Source organism: Oncorhynchus nerka, linkage group LG24, assembly GCF_034236695.1.
Source record: "Oncorhynchus nerka isolate Pitt River linkage group LG24, Oner_Uvic_2.0, whole genome shotgun sequence".
Taxonomy (NCBI): Eukaryota; Metazoa; Chordata; class Actinopteri; order Salmoniformes; family Salmonidae; genus Oncorhynchus; species Oncorhynchus nerka.
In genome coordinates, this window is record NC_088419.1 from 15,995,707 (window position 1) to 16,016,087 (window position 20,381).

A 20,381-nucleotide genomic window follows, 5' to 3' on the forward strand; every position below is an offset into this window, starting at 1 on the left:
GGGCACGCTTTTCATCCGGTGGTGAAAATAGTGCCCCCTACCCTAGTGAGGTTAACGTTGAGACTGGTGTTTTGCAGGTACTATTTAATGAAGCTGCCATTTGAGGACTTGTGCGGCATCTGTTTCTCAAACTGTACTTGTCCTCTTGCTCAGTTGTGCACCAGGGCCTCCCACTCCTCTTTCTATTCTGGTTAGAGCCAGTGTGCGCTGTTCTGTGACAGGAGTACAAGATCTTCAGTTTCTTGGCAATTTCTCGCATGGAATAGCCTTCATTTCTCAGAACAAGAATAGACAGACGTGTTTCAGAAGAAAGTACTTTTGAAGAAAGCCATTTTAAGCCTGTAATCAAACCCACAAATGTGATGCTCCAGATATTCAAATAGTCTATAGAAGGCCAGTTTTATTGCTTCTTTAATCAGTACAACTATAAGGACACAAGGCGAGACCCAGATGCAGAGAAGGGAGGCAGATGGTTTGAGTCTTGATATTTATTAAACAATCCAAAAGGGGAAGGCAAAAGGTCAAAACCAGTTCAGAGTCTAGGAGGTACAGAGCTGCAGGCAGGCTCGAGGACAGGGCAGGCAGAATGGTCAAGCAGGCGGGTACAGAGTCCAGAAAACAGGCAAGGGTCAAAAACCGTGAGGACTAGCAAAAGAGAATAGAAGCAGGCGTACAGGAAAACCACTGGTTGACTTGAAAGGCATACACAACGAACTGGCACAGAGAGACAGGAAACATAGGGATATATACACCAGGGAAATAAGCAACACCTGGAGGGGGTGGAGACAATCACAAGACAGGTGAAACAGATCCGGGTGTGACAACAGTTTTCAGCTGTGCTAACATAATTGCAAAAGGGTTTTCTAATGATCAATTAGCCTTTTAAATGATAAACTTGGATTAGCTAACACAACGTGCCATTGGAACACAGGAGTGATGGTTGCTGATAATGGGCCTCTGTACAGCTATGTAGATATTCCATTAAAAAATCAGCTGTTTCCAGCTACGATAGTCATTTACAACATTAACAATGTCTACACTGTATTTCTGGTCAATTTGATGTTATTTTAATGGACAAAAAATGTGCTTTTCTTTCAAAAACAAGGACATTTCTAAGTTACCCCAAACTTTTGAACAGGGGTGTATATAAAAAAGCACAGAATACAAAGAGATTGAATAAAAACAAGTTCAATGTAGCTATATACCAGTATGTACTTAAAAACATAGGGGGGGGGTAAATAAATGTCTTGTCAAAAAATAAATGTCTTGTCACTGTATCATTATATCTGCTTAAATCTATGTGATTAACAAAATATATATATATGACTAATGGATAACGTTTACAGATGCTTGGAATCCATGAACAGCCACTCGCCTGTGTCCCTCCAAAGGGATGGGTGGGATGGACTTTGGAGCAGGGACATCAGTACTGTCTGTGACTCCCACCAACCCCTCCCGTCTCTCGGGGTATAAAAACATTATGCTGGGGTTAAGGAATCAGTCTCGACTGAGTACTCTCAAACCTTAAGGAAAGAGCTTCAACGAACCCATCATGGGGGACGCAAAGCTCTGCCTTTTGCTACTTCTGAGCACCCTTGCCTTGGCCTGTAAGTATCTTTCTGACCTTTCCCTGCTTCTGGAAAACCTGGTTGTTTAACTGTCTATAGAAAAGGGTTTTGTAACACTTATCATATGTTTTAATTTGGAGAGGTTTATAGATTTCAACAGATGCCAAATTGATGTCAAATAAACATATTTTGTATGAAATGTTGTATGTATTGGAATGTTAATATATCACATCACAAAGTAGAAGCATCTTACATTACCCTATATCAGGGGTAGGCACCTATATTCAGCCGCAGGCCGATTTTTGTCAGAGCGGACGGTCAGGAACACAGTTATAATCACTTGTACACTGCAAATTGACCACAACTAAGGCCAAAAAGATATTGTATTTGCAAAATAAGAATACATTTTATATCTTGATTACATTGAGTCATGATCACATACCTCTCTTTTTTAAAAACATTTGTGGGAATACTTGGGAACAGATTTCCTAAATTTAACAAATTTTTCTCTGAATTCCTCTTGATTTTACAGGCTTTTATGACAAAACAAAACAACAACAATTTAACAAAAAAACTTTGGGGGCCAAAAGTAATCCCTCACTGTTGCCGCCCCCCTGCCCTATATAACCCTTTCCAACTTTCCTCATCTTCTGCCCCTCTTCCCAATCCCAACATTTTACACCACACATTTAAGAAAGATGTATTACATTCTTTTACAGAAATGTGCATCAAATATTGTACATTTTAAAGGTTAAAGGAGTGGTAGCACATTGGAATTGTGCTCGGGCCAATATCTCCTTTAACATTTTTCATAGACTAATAAGCAAGACAGTCGCTAGTCACATTTTCAAATTCATTGTATCTCAAAAGACACGTAATTATGCATCTTTCCCTTGCAGATGCTGAAGAAGAAAATCCCACATGCTTACGTAAGTGAAGAATCACAAAGGCTTTGATTTAGCTCTAACAGAAAGCAGGCTATTTATTGCCCTCGGACGCACACCCAACGATTACTACCGAGATCAATAAAGAGTCCAATTCTATGTGTTAAGCAGTAGTAGATGAGCTTGTTTGGAATATAATTAACTATCTGTGTTAACTTTGCAATATATTTCTGTCCTCCACCCTAGTGGCAAAAAGGTATAAGAGCCTTCACAAATATGAATACCAATATGAAGCAGAGTCCCTGAATGCCGTGAATGGAGCTTCCAACCTCAGGAACGGACCAAAGGCCTCTTGCAAGGTAAGCCCATCAATATTACATTAACATAAAAGTTATGCTGTGTACATACTGGTGACTCGTGAAAAAACTGAATGTCATTGTTTGCAAGGAGACAACGGCAGCAATTTCTAGCAAATTTGAACGCAAGCTAGCATGTTCTAATCACATAGGGTATCCCACAAGTTCTCATGCTGTCATGCTGTCCTGTCTCCTATGTTTGCAGAATTAGTAAACATTGTGACCTCTTTGTCTCCCCCTACAGGTCGAGATTGAAGTTCCTCAGTCTTGCAGCTACATCCTGCGCACCACAGGCTGTAGCTTGAGTGAGGTTGTTGATATGGACGCAGAGGGCAACCCTGTGTTCGGACCTGCCCCCGGATCTGATGCCTTTACTGCTGCCATGGAGAAGTAAGACCCCAAGGCTGTCACAAATGCCCTAACCCAACCCTTGTCCCCAATATTTGTTAAAAATTCCTTGTCCTCTCTTCTATTAAGCACATTGTAATTTGGAGTTAACAACTGGTAACCAACCTTTCACTTCTCTCTCCCTGCTCAGACATCCTCTGAAGGTTGTGGTTGAGGGAGTGTATGATGTGAAACTGTACCCTGAGGAGGATGAGTCCGTGACCATCTTGAACATTAAGAGAGGTATCGTGTCTGCCCTTGCCGTGCCCCTGCTGGAAGAGGAGAACAACAAGAAAATGGTATGTTGATCGTGTCAGAAAACACCTAATCATAACTATACACTTTGTATTACAGTGTAGTTTCAGTGATATGAGCAAGTAATTTCGTATTGAGTACTTTATTACTCTAATGGGTACTTTATTAAAAACAGTGTGTACCTTATTACTCCATATTATTCAATACAATTGGAAACTACCTGGTAAAACAATGGTACATATTGGTGCTTGTTTTAGTGAATCCAAGAAAGAAAAATGTAATTATTGTGTAATAAAGCAATAATAAATGAAAGGGTATGCAGTACTGTTGGCACGCCGATGTGATGCACTACAAGGTACAAGACTAGCAAGGAAAATTATATTCATGGCTCTGCAGAGAGCAATTTCTCACATTCAGTTTTTCAGAAAACATAAATCAGTATTTATATTTATTCAAATATGTCAAGGATCATTGACTTTCCCCTCAGCCCACCATCCACGGCATGTGCAAGACCAACTACATCGTCAACGCCATGGAGGACATCGCTACTGACATCACTCTCAACAGGGACTTGTCCAAATGTGACCACTTCATCCCCCAGAGGGACCACACCAGCCCCCTGGCCCTCATCTCTGGAATGGTAAGACTGCAAGACAGTAAAAGTTGCTGGTTAGATTCTGAAATACACCCTAAATCATTTACTAATCCTAATTCACTTTTTAACTCCTTCCCAAAAACCCTTCAAAGTACTTATCTTTCTCTGCTCCAGTAGCTGAAATGACAACTAATATTACTCCTAATTCACTTTTTAACTCCTTTCCAAGAAAACCTAAACAATAATAATGTCTCCTCCTACAGCACTATCCTCTTGCTCAGCTGATCAGAAGCTCCCAGACCTGCAACTACAAGTTTGACAATGACAAGAAGCACATGACCTCTGGTGCCTGCACTGAGAACCACATCCTGGTGCCTTTCTCTCACAAGTGTGTAAAACATTATGCCTATAATGTTTTATGAAATACGCACCTGCAATGTTAAGAGATGTTGCATAAGTCTTTATCATCTCTTTGGCTTTCCACAGGGGAGAGTATGGAGTTACCAACGTTGGCAAGCAGTTCCTGACTCTGCTGGAGGTTTCCACATACAATGAGAGAGTTTTTGACCACAGTAAGTATCCCTTACATTGCATTCTAATTATGGAGATGATTGAAAAAGGATTTCAGTGTCAAAACTGACTTTATCTTCCTGCAGATGTGGCCAACCTTAAGGGTCTGCCAATGGAGGCTGCTGAGGACAAGAGCGTTGTTCAGGACAAGGATGCTCCTCTGGCTGTCCTGAGGGAACTGGCCACTCTGTCCAATGGTGAGAAGAGAGCCCACCTCTTCCAGCAGCTTGTGAGCATGGTCCGTGGAATGAAGGCTGAGACCCTGAGCCCTGCTATCCCCGAGGCACTGAAGGTATCCGGACCCCTGACCTACCAGGTTCTGGCCCAGTGCGGTACCCCAGAGTGCAGCAGTGCCATCATGCAGATCCTCAGGACCTTTGACAACTCTGCCTTTGAGGTTGACGCCATCGTGTTCGCTATGGGACTGGTCCCCAACCCCTCTGCCCTCCTGGTCAACGACATGCTGGCTATGGCACGGTACAAGCAGAGCAAGCCTATCCTGTATGCCCTGAGCAATGTTGTCAAGAGGTAAACAGACATTTTAAAGCAACATATTTTCTAAATTGAACTAAGCAGATGCAGACAATGAAATTCTGACAATGTGTTCCTCATCAGATTCTACACGGCCGAGGGCAAAGTGACCCCTGAGATCGAGGCTGTGGCTGAGTTTGCTGTTGCCCAGCTGGGTGACTGCACCGGTGACAATGAGCAGAACTTCCTGATCCTGAGGGTGAATGTTCCATCACTCCCCTTAGCTGTTTCAGATTTACTCAATCAACAATTTGAATCAGAATAATTCATGTTTGCTTCTTTCTGCTCCCCAGGTTATTGGTAACATGGCTGCAGCCATGGGAGCCGCCAGTCCTGCCCTGAAGTCTGCTGTGATCCAGTGTGTAAACGAGCCCGCCGCTTCCCTGGAAGTCCAACAGGCTGCCATTCAGGCATTCAGACAGACCCCTGTCCCTGAGGAGGTAACTCACTCTTATCCTATTAGCTTTAAATATATATATATATGGAAACCTTCAACTCTTCGTTCACTGCAGTACTGTTATACACATTCTCCTGTTTACAGGGCAGAGAGGTGCTCATGCAGGTTCTTTTGAGTGGTGCTAGCCCCCTGCAGAAGCGTGTTGCTGCCTACCTGGTGCTGATGAAGGACCCCCAGCCTGCTGAACTAGCTCAGCTGGCCGCCGCTCTGCCCATCGAAGAAGACCAGCAGGCCAAGAGCTTTGTCATCTCCCACCTGACTAACATACTGGAATCAACTGCAGCGGAGACCCAGGAGTACGTGAGAGATATCATCTGCAGTATTTACTGCCTCAGCTAACAGAAATATTCTGTTCAGTTGTTCCTTTCTCATCATAGGTTTGACCATGTAATAAATTATTCCTTCCATTAAAGGCTGAGACAGAAGATTCTTGATGCCCTGCAGGACAATGAGGTTGGAACTGTCATGGATCCCACCAAGTTCTCACGCAACTACATGATTGGATCTGTGCAAGGAAATATGCTCTTTGAGGGCACCAGCTATCTGCCCAAGGAAGTCATGCTGGAGATGACTCTGAAGGCCTTTGGCTACAATGTGGACATGGTGGAGGTAAGAAATTATATTTAAGTTGTTTCCCAAAGCCTCTTATAGAGATTATGTTTGTTTTTTACAGAATATATACTTATTTTTCTATCAGTCTCATGGTGAACATTCTCTTCACTTGTAAGGTTGGCATGGAAGGCAAAGGACTTGAGCCAACTGTTGAGGCTTTGTTCGGAGAGAACGGATTCTTCCCTGACACGGTTCTAAAGGCCGTCTACTTCGTTTCTGACAAGATGCCCCTGCAGGTCAATGAGGTCATGAAGAGGATGATGCCCGCTCTGAAGAAAGACAGAATGAAGAGACAGGTATTCAAAACCATACTACTTCTTCCTCTTTCCTTACAAAACATTTTAATTAGTGTGATTTTAATCCTAGTTATTTAATTGTAGCATGAGCTAACTGTCTCTTTCCTTGAAAAAAATATTCTGCATGCTTCCCAGAACATCATGAGAGAAATCGGCCGCAACCTCAACAGACTGGTTAGGGATCTGAAGGCTCAGAAGTCCCCTGAGGCTATGATTTACCTGAGACTGCTGGGAAATGAACTTGGATACCTGAAGACCAATGAGATAGAGAAGATGGCCTACTCTGCTGGTCTGATGATTGACAACGTACTCAAGATGTTCCCCACAGATGTATGTACAAGATACATTAAATTGCAACACTATCAATTCACATAGACATTAAAGATAGTTTTTGAGTCTATAGGTTAATCAATCAATCAATCAAATGTATTTATAAAGCCCTTTTTACATCAGCCGATGTCACAAAGTGCTGTTCAGAAACCCAGCCTAAAACCCTAAACAGCAAGCAATGCAGATGCAAATATCACTGTCCCAATACGTTTGGAACTCACCGTATATAAGGGGAGCATAGCGGTCACATAATGGAGTCAAAGTAGCACAACAAACAAGTCTTCAACATTGTGTACAGTCCTCAAACACTGTGGGTGTTGAAAACTAGAAACATCTCTTGCTTTCATGCCAAGAGTGTTTAATAATTGACCAATCTGTCAGACTAACCAGTGACGTTATCAATAACAACACAAGGTAAGAGAAGACCACCTTCATCAAGTTTGACTCTCAACCAGGGAGGGAGTGTCTCTACTTTAAGTCTGGAGTCTAGTGCAGTCAGAATAGAACAGTGCTGGTCATATGGATGGATGAAAATGTGAGGAGGGTTGAGAATTAATCTGACAAGAATGACATTTAATGATCAAAAATGTAAATTACCCTAACTCTGAAATCTACAGTTGAAGTCGGAAGTTTTTTAAACCACTCCACACAGTTCTTGTTAACAAACTATAGTTTGGCAAGTCGGTGAGGACATCTACTTTGTGCATGACACAAGTAATTTTTCCAACAATTGTTTTCAGACAGATTATTTCACTTATAATTCACTGTATCACAATTCCAGTGGGTCAGAAGGTTGCATACACTAAGTTGACTGTGCCTTTAAACAGCTTGGAAAATTCCCGAAAATTATGTCATGGCTTTAGAAGCTTCTGATAGGCTAATTTACATAATTTGAGTCAATTGGAGGTGTACCTGTGTATCTATTTCAAGGCCTATCTTCAAACTCAGTGCCTCTTTGCCTGACATCATGGGAAAATCAAAAGAAATCAGCCAACACCTCAGAAAAAATTGTAGACCTCCACAAGTCTGGTTCATCCTTGGGAGCAATTTACAAACGCCTGAAGGTACCACGTTAACCTGTACAAACAATAGTAACAAACAATAGTACGCAAATATAAACACCATGCGACCAATCAGCCTTCATTCCGCTCAAGAAAGACGTGTTCTGTCTCCTAGAGATGAAGGTACTTTGGTGCGAAAAGTGCAAATCAATCCCAGAACAACAGCAAAGGACCTTGTGAAGATGCTGGAGGGAACAAGTACAAACGTATATATATCCACAGTAAAACGAGTCCTATATCGACATAACCTGAAAGGCCGCTCAGCAAGGAAGAAGCCACTGCTCCAAAACCGCCATAAAAAAGCCAGACTTGCAAACGCAACTGCACATGGGGACAAATGTGGCAACATCTCAAGACATCAGTCAGGAAGTTAAAGCTTGGTCGCAAATGGGTCTTCCAAATGGATAATGACCCCAAGCATACTTCCAAAGTTGTGGCAAAATAGCTTAAGGACAACAAAATCAAGGTATTGGAGTGGCCATCCCAAAGCCCTGACCTCAATCCTATAGAACATTTGTGGGCAGAACTGAAAAAGCATGTGCGAGCAATGAGGCCTACAAACCTGACTCAGTTACACCAGCTCTGTCAGGAGGAATGGGACAAAGTTCACCAAACTTATTGTGGGAAGCTTGTGGAAAGATACCCAAAACTTTTGACCCAAGTTGATCAATTTAAAGGAAATGCTACCAAATACTAATTGAGTGTATGTAAACTTCTGACCCACAGGGAATAAGTAATAAATAATTCTCTCTACTATTATTCTGACATTTCACATTCTTAAAATAAAGTGGTGATCCTAACTGACCTAAAACAGGGAATTTGGCAGGAATTATGAAAAATTTAGTTTAAAAGTATTTGGCTAAGGTGAATCAACTTCCGACTTCAACTGTACATGTTCCACAGCTGATGAAGGGACTGATGACCAACGCTGACAATGAAGTCTTCGCCCATTACATCTTCATGGATAACGAATTCTTCCTGCCAACTGCCACTGGTGTGCCACTGAAGATTGCCCTGTCTGGTACCTTCACCCCTGGCATCAAGGGAGGACTGCACATTACACCCGACATGGTAAACTTTTATATTTATTTTCACTGATCTGTTTTCTATTTGTAGTAACCCTAATACATGTGACGTCGGTCAGTCTTTTTGCATATCTGTATAATATACTTGGACGGATCCCTTTCCCACAGAGCGAGGTCTCATTCATGCCCTCCGCTGGAATTGAGTTTGTGGCCCAGGTTGGTTCCCACATTCCTGAGTACCTTCTCTCTGGCCTGGAGATGCACACCAGCCTATACCACGAGAGTGGGCTCAGTGCTAAGCTCGTCATGGCTGACAAACAGGTCAAGCTGACCATCCCTGCTCCTCAGGGTCCTGCCAAGCTCATCAGCATCACGTAAGTGTCAGAGTATCATTCAGATAATACCTGATGACGAATATCTATCAGAGCCTAAACATTTCCTTTCCACGACCCCTATTATAGCAACAAGCTGTTCGAAGTGACCTCTGCTGGAGTGAAACCCATCCCGTCTCTGGTAGAGGACAGAATTGATGTGTCTGAGTGCACTCCATTCTTAGCTGGTATGAAGTACTGCACCACCCTTCAGTACTCCGATGCTAGCTCCCATGACACTGCACCCTACTTCCCCTTTACCGGAGATAGCAAGTAAGTACTAGTTCTATGCAAATACATTTTAACATGCTCCATTTATGTTTTCCTATTTTCAGGTAGAAATTGATCTTAGCCATAACTTTTGGAAATGAAACAATTATTTAGGCTTGCTGTGGAGCTCCACCCCACTGGGGATGTCACTGAATACACGGCCACCATCGGCTACGAACTTCTCAGGGAGGGAGAAGAGGGTGGTCAGAAAGTTGACACTGTAAAGGTGGTCCTGAAGGCAGAAGGTATAGCTAAGTTACAAAATCCCTCTTTTAGAGTAAAACAGTCCTTCCATTTCTAACGTACAACCTTTTCCTTGGTGACTAACTTATTCAGTTTATCCTGGACACAGGTGCTGACCCCACAGCCACAGCCACTGTGAAGTACAACAGGAGGAAGAATGTCCTAACCACCGACATCCAGATCCCTGACTTTGACTTGGAGGCCGGAATCAGACTGGGCGTTGTTGATGGCAACACCAAGGGCAAAGGAATACACTCCATCTCCATTGACCTCATCAACAAGAACATCCCTCAGCTGTCCTTGGTTGGCCGCGCTAAGTAAGCTGACAATGCTACCCCACATGTTTTGGTTTCTTCTGTTTTTCCAAATTCCAACTGACTAATGGTTTTCTTTGCAGAATTGAGGCCATGAAGGATGCTATGCTGCAGGTGCAGCTGATTGTCCCTTCAATCAAGGCTGACGCCACAGTTACAGCCAACGTGAAGCGTGGTGAGGAACTGGAACTTGAGCTTGAGTGTGACATCAAGCTCCCAGAGACCACCTCAGTGCAAAAGATCACCCTAAAATATGGTATGCAGGCTTTCAATATCGACCAACCTTTGTACGATAAATTGTTTAGCTTCTTGATCAACTTTAACTGAAGTACGTTTCTGAGAGCTTTGCCAGGCTTTAAATGTCAAGTATCCATGGGAAAGTCATTAAAATTTAATTTAATTTACAATGAATTTCTCCTACTTTGTAGATGACGAGAAGATTGTGGCTGAGGTCAAGTCTGACATGAACTCTGAGATCCAGAACATCCTCCCTCATGCTGAGGCATTCCAGAAGATGGTCAGTGATGTTCTTGATCAGCAGGTGGGCCAGACTGACATGAAGGTCCGTCACATCCTCACCAAGTCTGTGGAGGTAATTTAAAAAAAATACTTATCATCTGATCACTATTTTGTCCACTCTGAACTTAATATATGACTATATATTTATATTACAGGCAACCAACAACTACCTGGAGAAATATGCTGCTGATATCCCATACATGCAGAACCTGAGAGTCCCTGAGATGCCGGAGATGACTCTGCCTGAGAAACTGTTCCTGAATGCGTAAGTTACTTCAATCAACTACCATAAGAATAATTTTCTATCAATACATTAACTGATTTTTTTTGATTCCATGATTAATTAATGATTAAATATAATTTTCTTAAACAGTGAGGCCACAGCTGCTTACCACTTCAACAATGAGCGTATCTTCATCACCATTCCCCTGCCTCTTGGTGGAAAATCATCTGAGGAGCTGAACTTCCCAGCTGCACTGACCACACCACACTTGGCTCTGCCCCTGCTTGGCCTGGACATTGCATCCATGGAGATCCCGATCCCTGAGCTTTTCATCCCAGAGACCCTTGATGTGTTTGTGCCCCTCTTTGGAAAAGCTCAGCTGTCCACAAAAGTGAAGAGCAACTTCTACAACTTGGAGGGCTCAGTGTCTGCTGGCAAAGATGCCGCTGAGACACCAAGCTATTCTGCCAAGTTTGATGTGACAGGCAGCTGCTCAATGGAACTCCTGTGCATCAAGATTGAAGGTAGTGTTCCACCTCCAGACATTTTCTAATGCCTTTGTAAATAATAGAGAATTACACCATCTGGAACATGTTTAGTTGTGCAATAATCAATCATTGTTCCTTCTGTGTTGTAAATAGGATCTGGATTGCTTGCCACCACTCCTGCTGATTCCATCAAGGCCCATGTGAAGACCTCCGTGAGCCACAAGCTCATTGATGCCAGCATTAGCATAAGGGAAGTAGGCACTGTTACAGACAACAAGATCAATGTGAAATCCAGCAGCAAAATCGAAGCAACAAGCCCCATGGGTCTGAGTGTAAACCTAGAGCACACCGGCCAAGTTGGCTTCAATACTGAAGCGCCAATACTGGCTCCAACACTGAAGATCTCTGGTGATAGCAACTTGGAGGGAACAGTCAAAGCAGGACCTGTCTATGGCACCACAATCACCACCCAGTCTTTTACCATCTTCCCATTCAGACCAGAGGCAAAGATTGATTCTTCCCTGAAAATTGATTCAACCATTCTTATGGCCCAGAACACCATTGCTGCATCGTTTGCCAATGGCGAGCTGTCTGTTGTGTCTAACACGAATGCATTTGAAGACATCCTGACCCATGCTGCTGAACTTGCCTTCAAGGATAACCAGCTGTCCCTGAAATGTGACACCAATGCCCTTGCCCTTGGCATGAATATCCACAACCAGGTTGAGGGTTCTGTTGGCTCTGGAGCAGTCACAATCAAGATGGAGACCAACACTGAATACTCAACGAATCGCATATACTCTCTTCTCACTGGCTCCCTGGATGTCAATGGTCTGGCTGTGAACAGTGATGCCACTGTAAAGCTGCTTGAGAACAAAGCTGCACACAAAGCTACCCTGACAATGCACAAGGATGGCCTGGCCACAAGCGGAACAACCACCCTGCAGGGCCCGTTCTCCATGGAGAACACCTTCAACGGTGGAATTGATGCCTCCAAGGCAACTCTGTCCATTGAGACCAAGAGTGCATTGAATGACATGAAGGTTGAGAATGCCAACTCATTGACCATCACTCTCTCCACCCTTGCCCTCACCTCAAAGGCTGAGGCCATCGTCAGCGAGAGCACTTCCTATGCACATGACATCACCATTGACCTGCAGGACTACACTGCCTCTGTAAATGTGAACAATGACCTGAAACTGCTGGGAGCCAACCTAGTCAACGAGGCTCAGCTAAAGGCAGTGGTCTACAAAATTGACTTTACTGGAAGCCTGAAGGCGGCCTATGATGAGGAAGAGCTCAAACACACCTATGAGATCAACTATGCAGACTTGACAGCTAATGCTAAGTGCAGCACTACTGGAAAGCTCCTCGGTGCTCACATGAGCCACAACACTGAGCTTGAAATTGTTGGCCTTGCTGCAAGGATCCAAAATGATGCCCGCTTCAACTCCCAGCTTTTCCGCTTCGACAACACCATCCGTGCCAGCATTATTCCCTTCGACTTCAATCTTGACGCCATCTTCAATGCTGATGGTGACCTGATCTTGTATGGCAAGCAGAGCGCTCAGCTCTATGGAAAGTTCCTTCTTAAAGCACAGCCCCTGGCTTTTGCCAGCTCTCATGAATGCAGAGCCTCCATCACTCAGAAGCTGGACAATGGCTTCTCCCTGGAGACCACACTGGACAACAAGATAGACACACTTTTGACTCCCCAGGAGCAGAAAGCCACACTCAGGGTGAAGTCCAAGGTGAACAACCATGCCCTCAATCAGGAAGTGAGTGCCTACAACAATGCTGAAAGGCTTGGACTGGAGCTGTCTGCAACCCTCCTCACCGGCCTCCTGAACATAGCTGCCAGTGAAGAGCAGGAATTCACAATTTCTGGTTTCCTGAAGTATGATAAGAACACTGACAGTCACTTGATTAACCTGCCCTTCCTTAAAAGTTTGCCTGCCATCCTGGAAAACATCAAGATCACTATTGTTGACGTGGCAGAGGCTATTCAGAATTACATCAATAGTGATGAGGTCAAGGCTAAGCTTGAGGCTCTGCCACAGCATGTGAGTGACTTTGTTACCAAACTGAATCTTGAAGGCAAGGCTGTCCAGCTCAAACAGGACCTGATTACCCTCACCCAGGTGTATGACATCTCTCTGGAAGACCTAGAGGCCTTTCTGGTGAACCTCAAGACAGCTTTTGAAAAACTGCTTATTGATCTGTCATCCCGCATTCAGGGAATTGTTGATGTTACCAAGGATATGATTGCAAGTGGCATCCTGTCTGAAACTGTCATCCAGAGGCTCAACCAGGAGCTGAATGCCATCAACAAGGAGTATGAATTAACTACAATTATCATAGCTGTCATTGATGCCATTGAAGAGCTGATCAAGCAGATTGACATGCAGAAACTGAAGGACAGCAGCATTGCACTCCTGCACGACATTGATGCCCAGTTTGAAATCAAAGCTAAGCTTGAAAATGCAGTGAGTGAATTGAAGCAGTTCATTGAGAACTTTGACAGAACCCAATTTGTTGAGGATCTGAGGAACTACATTACCTCGCTCAACTTGGAAGCTTATGTTGAGCAGATGATAGATCAGTTTCAGCAAGATTGGCAAAGATTCAGCAAGGCTATTGAGCCTGTCAAGGCAGTGATTCAGGATTTTGACATCTTTGGTAAGTTGAATGCTTTCCATGCCAAGTTGACAGAAGTGATTGTCAAATATGATGTTGACAAGAAGGTTTACGCAGTCCTGGAGAAGGTTGTGGACCTCATTAAGCAATTCAAAATTGGTGAAACAATTCAGGTCCTTGTTAACAAGCTGAAGGCCATCGATATCCCAGGGACAGTAATGCAGATGCTGGAGGAAACAATCAACTACTTGAAAGCTACTGAGATCAAACAGGTGATTGACCAGCTGAACGAGTATCTCGACTCTGTTATCCAGAAGCTGAAGTCATTTGATTACAATGCCTATGTGGATGAAGTCAACCAGATGATTGCTGAATACACTGCTCATGTAAACGAGCTGATCAAGGCACTTGAGATCCCACAGAAACTTCAGGCTTCAAGAGAGTTTGTCAACTTTGTTGTGTCATCTGCACTTAACTTCATTGAACATCTGAGGAAAATCAAGGTTGCAGACATGATCAAAACAGTGAAGGACATAGCTGACCTTGCCATCCTTAATGACCTTAAGGCAATTTCGGACAGCCTGAAGCAGAGAATCACCGATATGGACCTCAGAAATGATATAATCTCATTCCTGCATCAGCTGAGCGAACACTACACCATGGTTACCACCGTCATCAATGAGGTGTTCGGCAATGTGTTTGAGGTGATCCAGAAGTTTGCTGGTGAACAACAAATTGTCAGCGAGGTCAAGCAGATAATTGAGGGAGTTGTTACTGGACTGAAGACAGCTGAGCTGGACTTCCCTTCATTCACCATCCCTCTCACTGACCTGGTCATACCCTCCATGAAGATCAGCCTGGAGAAGCTTCAGGAGATTGAAATTCCAACACAGCTGGATATCCCTGAGTTCACTATCCTGGGTTTCCACACAGTGCCAGCCACCACTGTTTCCTTTGACGATATCAAGCAGAAGGTCATAGAGCTCATCGACTTCATTGTCAACTTTGAGATCCAGATGCTTGATTTGGATGCTTTCTTTGGAGACCTGACCATGAGCTACCTGCCAACCCTACCTGACATTACTCTCCCAGAGATCACATTCCCAGAGTTCTCCTTCCCTGCCCTCCCTAAGGTGGCCGCAGAGAAGCTCCTAGAGATTCCAACTCTCCAGATCCCTGAGATCAAGCTCCCTGCCATCCCCAGTGAGATCAGTGTCCCTTGCTTTGGCAAGCTCTATGGTGAGATCAGTGTCATCACCCCAGTCTACAGCATCAGGAGCTCTGCTGAGCTCTGGAACAACACTGAAAATGAGATGACTCCTCAGTTCACTGCTCTCCTGGCCACCCAGGCCACATCACCCAGTATTGAGATCCTCAATTTCAACCTGAACTCCAGTGTTCGTGTTGCCATCCCCAAAATGAGACGCATGATTGTTGCAGAGACCCTTAAGTTAATTCACAATGCACTTGCAGTTGAACATCAGGCATCAGTGATCATCTACGGATTCTCAACCCAGGCCTCAGCTAAGACCACAGTCAAGGCAACCACTGCACACTACACGGCTGACATTGTCAATAATGCATTCTTTGCTATGGAGGGTGGAATATCTGCCTCTATGGACACCACCTACAACCACCAGATCAATATCCCAATCCTTGGCTTCACCAATGGAGCCTCTGTGACCCAAAAGGCTGTTGCCCGCCTGGAGGACACAACAATCACTCTGACCGTTGGAAATGATGGTGCTATGAAGTTCAACTTTCACGAGGGCACACACAAGTGTGACCTTCACTTCGCCATCAGTCCCAGCACTGCTAAGCTGACAATCTCCGCTGACACCGACACTGTCCTTCTGAAGATGAAGCAGACCTTGAACGCTGATGCAGTCATGTACCGTCACATCACATTTGATGCCCGGTTTGAAGCAGAAGGCCCAGAGGTCAAGAACAGCCTTCTGGTGGCATCTGGAAAAGCTGACTATGGATATTTGAAAATTGAACTGAAGGCAAACCATGACACAGAGCTTGTTGGAGATCTCAGTGGAATCCTGTCCAACTCACTCAACATTGTGATTAATCGAAGTGAGGTTGTCTTTGACTTCCAGAACAAGGGAAACACAAAGCTACGCTTCAACGAGGCACTGGTGGCCAAGATTGATCTCCAGAATGACTACTCTGCCATCATCAAGCCTGAAGCTCAACAGATCAACACTGTGGCTCTTGCCCGTTTCAACCAGTACAAATACTCCTACAACTTCACTATTGACAACAACAAAAAGGAGGCTGGTATATTTGCTACTGTCAACAGTGAGGCTAATCTTGAATTCTTGACAACCCCTATCAACATCCCTGAGATTGAGCTATCCTTCCTTAACATGCGCATCCCAGCCATCAATGATCTGAACCTGTATGAGCATACTGGCTTGAAGAACATCTTGACCACCACTGAGCAGTCTCTTGATGTTGATTCCAAGCTCCTGTACCAGAAGGGTCAGTTTTACTCTCTGGGCAACCTGATAACCGAACTCTCCCTGAAGTCACCAATCTTCAATCTGAATGCCAATGCTGGACTTTACATTGAGGACGACGTTGTGTTCCGTCTCGGAGCTACCACAGCCTCTGTATTTGAAGCTCTTAAGGTCAAGCTTGATGGCACCAGCAGCCTGACCACCAAAAGAGGACTTAAGCTGGCCACATCCCTGTCTCTGGAGAATCCCCACATTGAGGGAAACCATGACAGCACAATCAGCCTGAACACTGACAACCTGGAAGCTGCGGTGTCTGTGGCTACCGGTGCAAAGATTGCTCTGCCCATCTTGAATCTGGAAGCTAGCCAGCAACTTGTTGCAGACACCAAGACCAAGCCAAATGCTGCCTCTACATTGAAGCTGAAAGGTGATTTCAACCTGCCCCTTATCAAAACAATTGGCAAGGCAGAGGCTGACCACAGCCTGAAGCTAGAGGGAACCCTTGAGTACATATCTGTGGAGTCATCCATCAAGGGCAACATTGATGGCACAATCCTGGAATACAATGCTGTTTTGGGAGCTCTGGACAATGAAGCTAACATCTACCTGAATGCTGATGGCCTACGTTCCACCTCAAAGATCATTGCCAATGCTAAACTCAGCAACGGTGAGACAATTGTCCTGGAGATGGATGTGGACGAGAGCCTGGCTGTTGAGGCATCCGTGAGCCGTGTGTATGCAGTGCTGAAATTTATGAGCACAAATAAGGCCAATGTGATTACTTTCAACACCAATGGAAAGCATGTAGCCCATGCTACCATTGACTTTGCACCATTGACATCACTGACTGCTGATGTTGAGATTGACATGTTTCAACCAAGCAACATGGGTGATATTTCCCTCTTTGAGAAGACTGCTGTCGAGCTGACATGTACCAAGCAGAAGATCTCTACCACCGCCAATATTGCTACTCCTGTGTACACCACAGATATGGCAGCTGAGTTGAAGGGTGATTCCCCTGTCTTCAAAGCCACACTCAAGTCATCTGCTACCTCTGCCATTGTTCTCCTGGACTATGACATGGATGGTAAATTTCTTAGAAGTTGGCATTATTTTTAAGTAATATCTGAAAAACGAATCATATTGTCACCGATCTTTTACTGTAAATTGTTATTCAAATGATTTGTAACTCTAACTACTTTCAACAGCTTCCATCAAAGCAAATGTTGAGAATGAAGCCCTGGGCTTGACTGGCAAGATTACCCTGACCCATGCTGACCTGACCATGGACATTCAGAATGTGATTACCCAGGCTATGAGGTAATACTTTCTTTTTAACAGACCCCTTCTCAATGTTTAATACCCATTGGAAGATTATTTAGTCTCACAATGTTAATCAAAATAACAGACATTATGTAGATTTGAAGATATTTCAATATCAGTTAACACAGTTGGCTTTATTTGATATGTGAATACCCGGAAGAAACGCCAAGATGAGGGAAGGTAAATATTATAAAAAGTATCTCAACTTCCTTATCTCTGTCTGAGATAAAACAAAGGCTGAGCTTTACTTTTAGAACTACCTTAACCACACAAGTATAAATTAAGATGCCAACTGAATATGCTTGTCATGTTTTTCCTCAACTTCTTAGTGTCTCCCGCCACACCCTGAATGTGGACATCACGAGCCCAACCTTCACTGATGTGAACTTCCGCTATGCTGCCCGCAGAGATGGAGTCAGTGCTTCCATCTCTACTCCATCCACTGGGTTATTGGGTCTTGAACTCCAGGGCAGGAAACCATCTGAGCTGAGCGCTAGACTCTACAGCCGTTATGCTGTGAGTGTCTTTCATATTTTAAAATGTTTATTGTGTGCCTATTTACACGTCAGATACATGTCACCCTATTGTTAAATTATTTAGAAATTGTTATTTACTCTTGTGTTTTTCCTATATCCAACAGTCTGCCCCAGAGGTTGATGTTGACATCTTGGTCATCAGAGTTACTTCCAATGACGCCGATAATCTAAAACTACAGGTTGCCAACAACAAGGAGGCCCTCCACGACATGCTCCTGGGCCTGAAGGAGAGACTCCCTGCCATCACATCCACCCTGGAGAGCTTTGCAGACCGGTTCGAGATCATCACGCCCATCCTCACTTCAGGCGAACGCATTGAGGAAGCATTCAATGCTGTCTGCCACCATGTTCTCCAGCTGTCATTCTTCTTCAGGGACACTGTTGCCCAGTGCAAGAAAACCATCCAGGTCTTCCTGGATGCTGCCATTGAGTTCCTGAAGGAGACCCAGTTGAAGCTGCCTGGCTATGAGGCGATAACCACCCTGCCTTTGCTGCTCCTCAAACAGCTAACCAGCACCATTGCCTCCATTCTTGAGCAGGCCATCCAGGTGATCATTGAAAACGTGGAGTCATGGAGATGAGCATGTCTGTGGTGAACCAGCTCAATCTCCCCATCACTGGTCTTCTGCAGCAGGCTTCTGATGAGGCTTTCGTGAAAGTTAGTGGAAGGCTTGAGAACGACCTTTCCCTTCCACCAGAGAGATACCCACAGACTGAACCCTGAGTATATTAAACACTGCCATCTGTTAAACACATATACTCGCTTGGGAGGGAAAAAAATGACACTTAGCCCAATAAGTGTTTCAGCATTTATTTATAGCAGTCAAGTTAACATGTACAACTTGATAAAAATATGTTGTATTATTATTTTGTGAAAATGACACCTGATGTTCCAACATGGAAATGCAATACTTTGTTGTGTTCCACTTCCCTTGTCTTTCCTATTCAAGATGTAAAGAGTAAAGTGTATCAATAAAGTCTATTATAAACTGGGTGGTTCGAGTCCCGAATGCTGATTGGCTGACGAGTATGACAAAACATTTATTTGAACTGCTCTAAATATGTTAGTAACCTGTTTATAATAGCAATAAGGCACCTCTGGGGTTTGTGTTATATGGCCAATATATCCAGGCACTCTGCGTTGCTTTGTGTTTAAGAAGAGCCCTTAGCCGTGGTATATTGGCCCTCTGGCCTTATTGCTTAATTATACCATACAGCATTAATTATTTTTAAGTATGGTGAAAACATTATAAACCTCACTTTGTGGTATTTTGTATATTTTAGGCTTTCAAGTATGTGTTTAAACGCAGATGTTGCTCATGTTTGATTGCATTGACACACATTAGCTATATGTGGTCACTGTGTGTTTGTGTATGCTCTGTTGAAGCTCTTGAGACCGAAAGCTAATTAAATTCAATTTGTGCATTGATTCTGAGTGTGCGGAGACTTTATTCCATTACGGTATTGCTCTTCATCTCCTGCACCTTAAGTACAGTCGGGTGTGTGACAGATCCTCCTAAGTTACTTCAATAGCAAAAAATAGGCAATATTTTCTGAAACTTAGAGAGTGCCATTCTATGAGCATGGGACTTAAGTGAGATGCAACTTTGTTGCAAATTCATTCACTGAACTTCTCAACTGTCAAAAAAATAACACGTTCTATACCATTAAAGTCTCAAACATTCAACAGAGAAACACTTTAAAACAAACAATTTGTTAATGGTCTAGTTTAAGAAATATTAACGTTAAGCTTCTGTACACTACAGTTCAAAAGTTTGGGGTCACTTAGAAATGTCCTTGTTTATGAAAGAAAATGAACTTTTTTCTCCATTAATATAACATCAAATTGATCAGAAATACAGTGTAGACATTGTTAATGTTGTAAATGACTATTGTAGCTGGAAACGGCATATTTTTTATGGAATATCTACAGTTGAAGTCAGAAGGTTACATACACTTAGGTTTTCAACAACTCCACAAATTTCTTGTTAAAGTTTTGGTAAGTCGGTTTTCACTTTGTGCATGACAAGTCATTTTTCCAACAATCGGTTTACAGACAGAT

General features: G+C 43.5%; 1 protein-coding gene across 1 annotated transcript; it reads left to right on the top strand.

Annotated features, from left to right (window-relative positions):
- Positions 1–1,492: 1,492 nt before the first annotated feature.
- LOC115107555 (apolipoprotein B-100-like) lies at positions 1,493–19,313 on the top strand. Its single transcript, XM_029630958.2, has 28 exons — positions 1,493–1,607; positions 2,468–2,497; positions 2,699–2,811; positions 3,053–3,198; positions 3,347–3,494; positions 3,938–4,090; positions 4,309–4,433; positions 4,532–4,617; positions 4,702–5,143; positions 5,231–5,345; positions 5,440–5,586; positions 5,688–5,899; positions 6,017–6,212; positions 6,332–6,511; positions 6,647–6,841; positions 8,806–8,973; positions 9,096–9,301; positions 9,389–9,571; positions 9,683–9,813; positions 9,921–10,128; positions 10,209–10,381; positions 10,554–10,717; positions 10,800–10,909; positions 11,018–11,391; positions 11,509–17,547; positions 17,669–17,780; positions 18,113–18,299; positions 18,424–19,313. The coding sequence occupies exons 1-28, from the start codon at positions 1,553–1,555 to the stop codon at positions 18,898–18,900; spliced, it is 10,875 nt and encodes a 3,624-aa protein (XP_029486818.2). The 5' UTR covers positions 1,493–1,552; the 3' UTR covers positions 18,901–19,313.
- Positions 19,314–20,381: the final 1,068 nt, after the last annotated feature.

Coding starts and splice junctions, on each gene's coding strand:
- LOC115107555 (XM_029630958.2), top strand. CDS start 1,553: ATGGGGGACGCAAAGCTCTGCCTTTTGCTACTTCTGAGCACCCTTGCC. Junction 4,434..4,531: donor CTGGTGCCTTTCTCTCACAA/GTGTGTAAAACA, acceptor GGCTTTCCACAG/GGGAGAGTATGGAGTTACCA. Junction 10,129..10,208: donor TCCTTGGTTGGCCGCGCTAA/GTAAGCTGACAA, acceptor TTTTCTTTGCAG/AATTGAGGCCATGAAGGATG.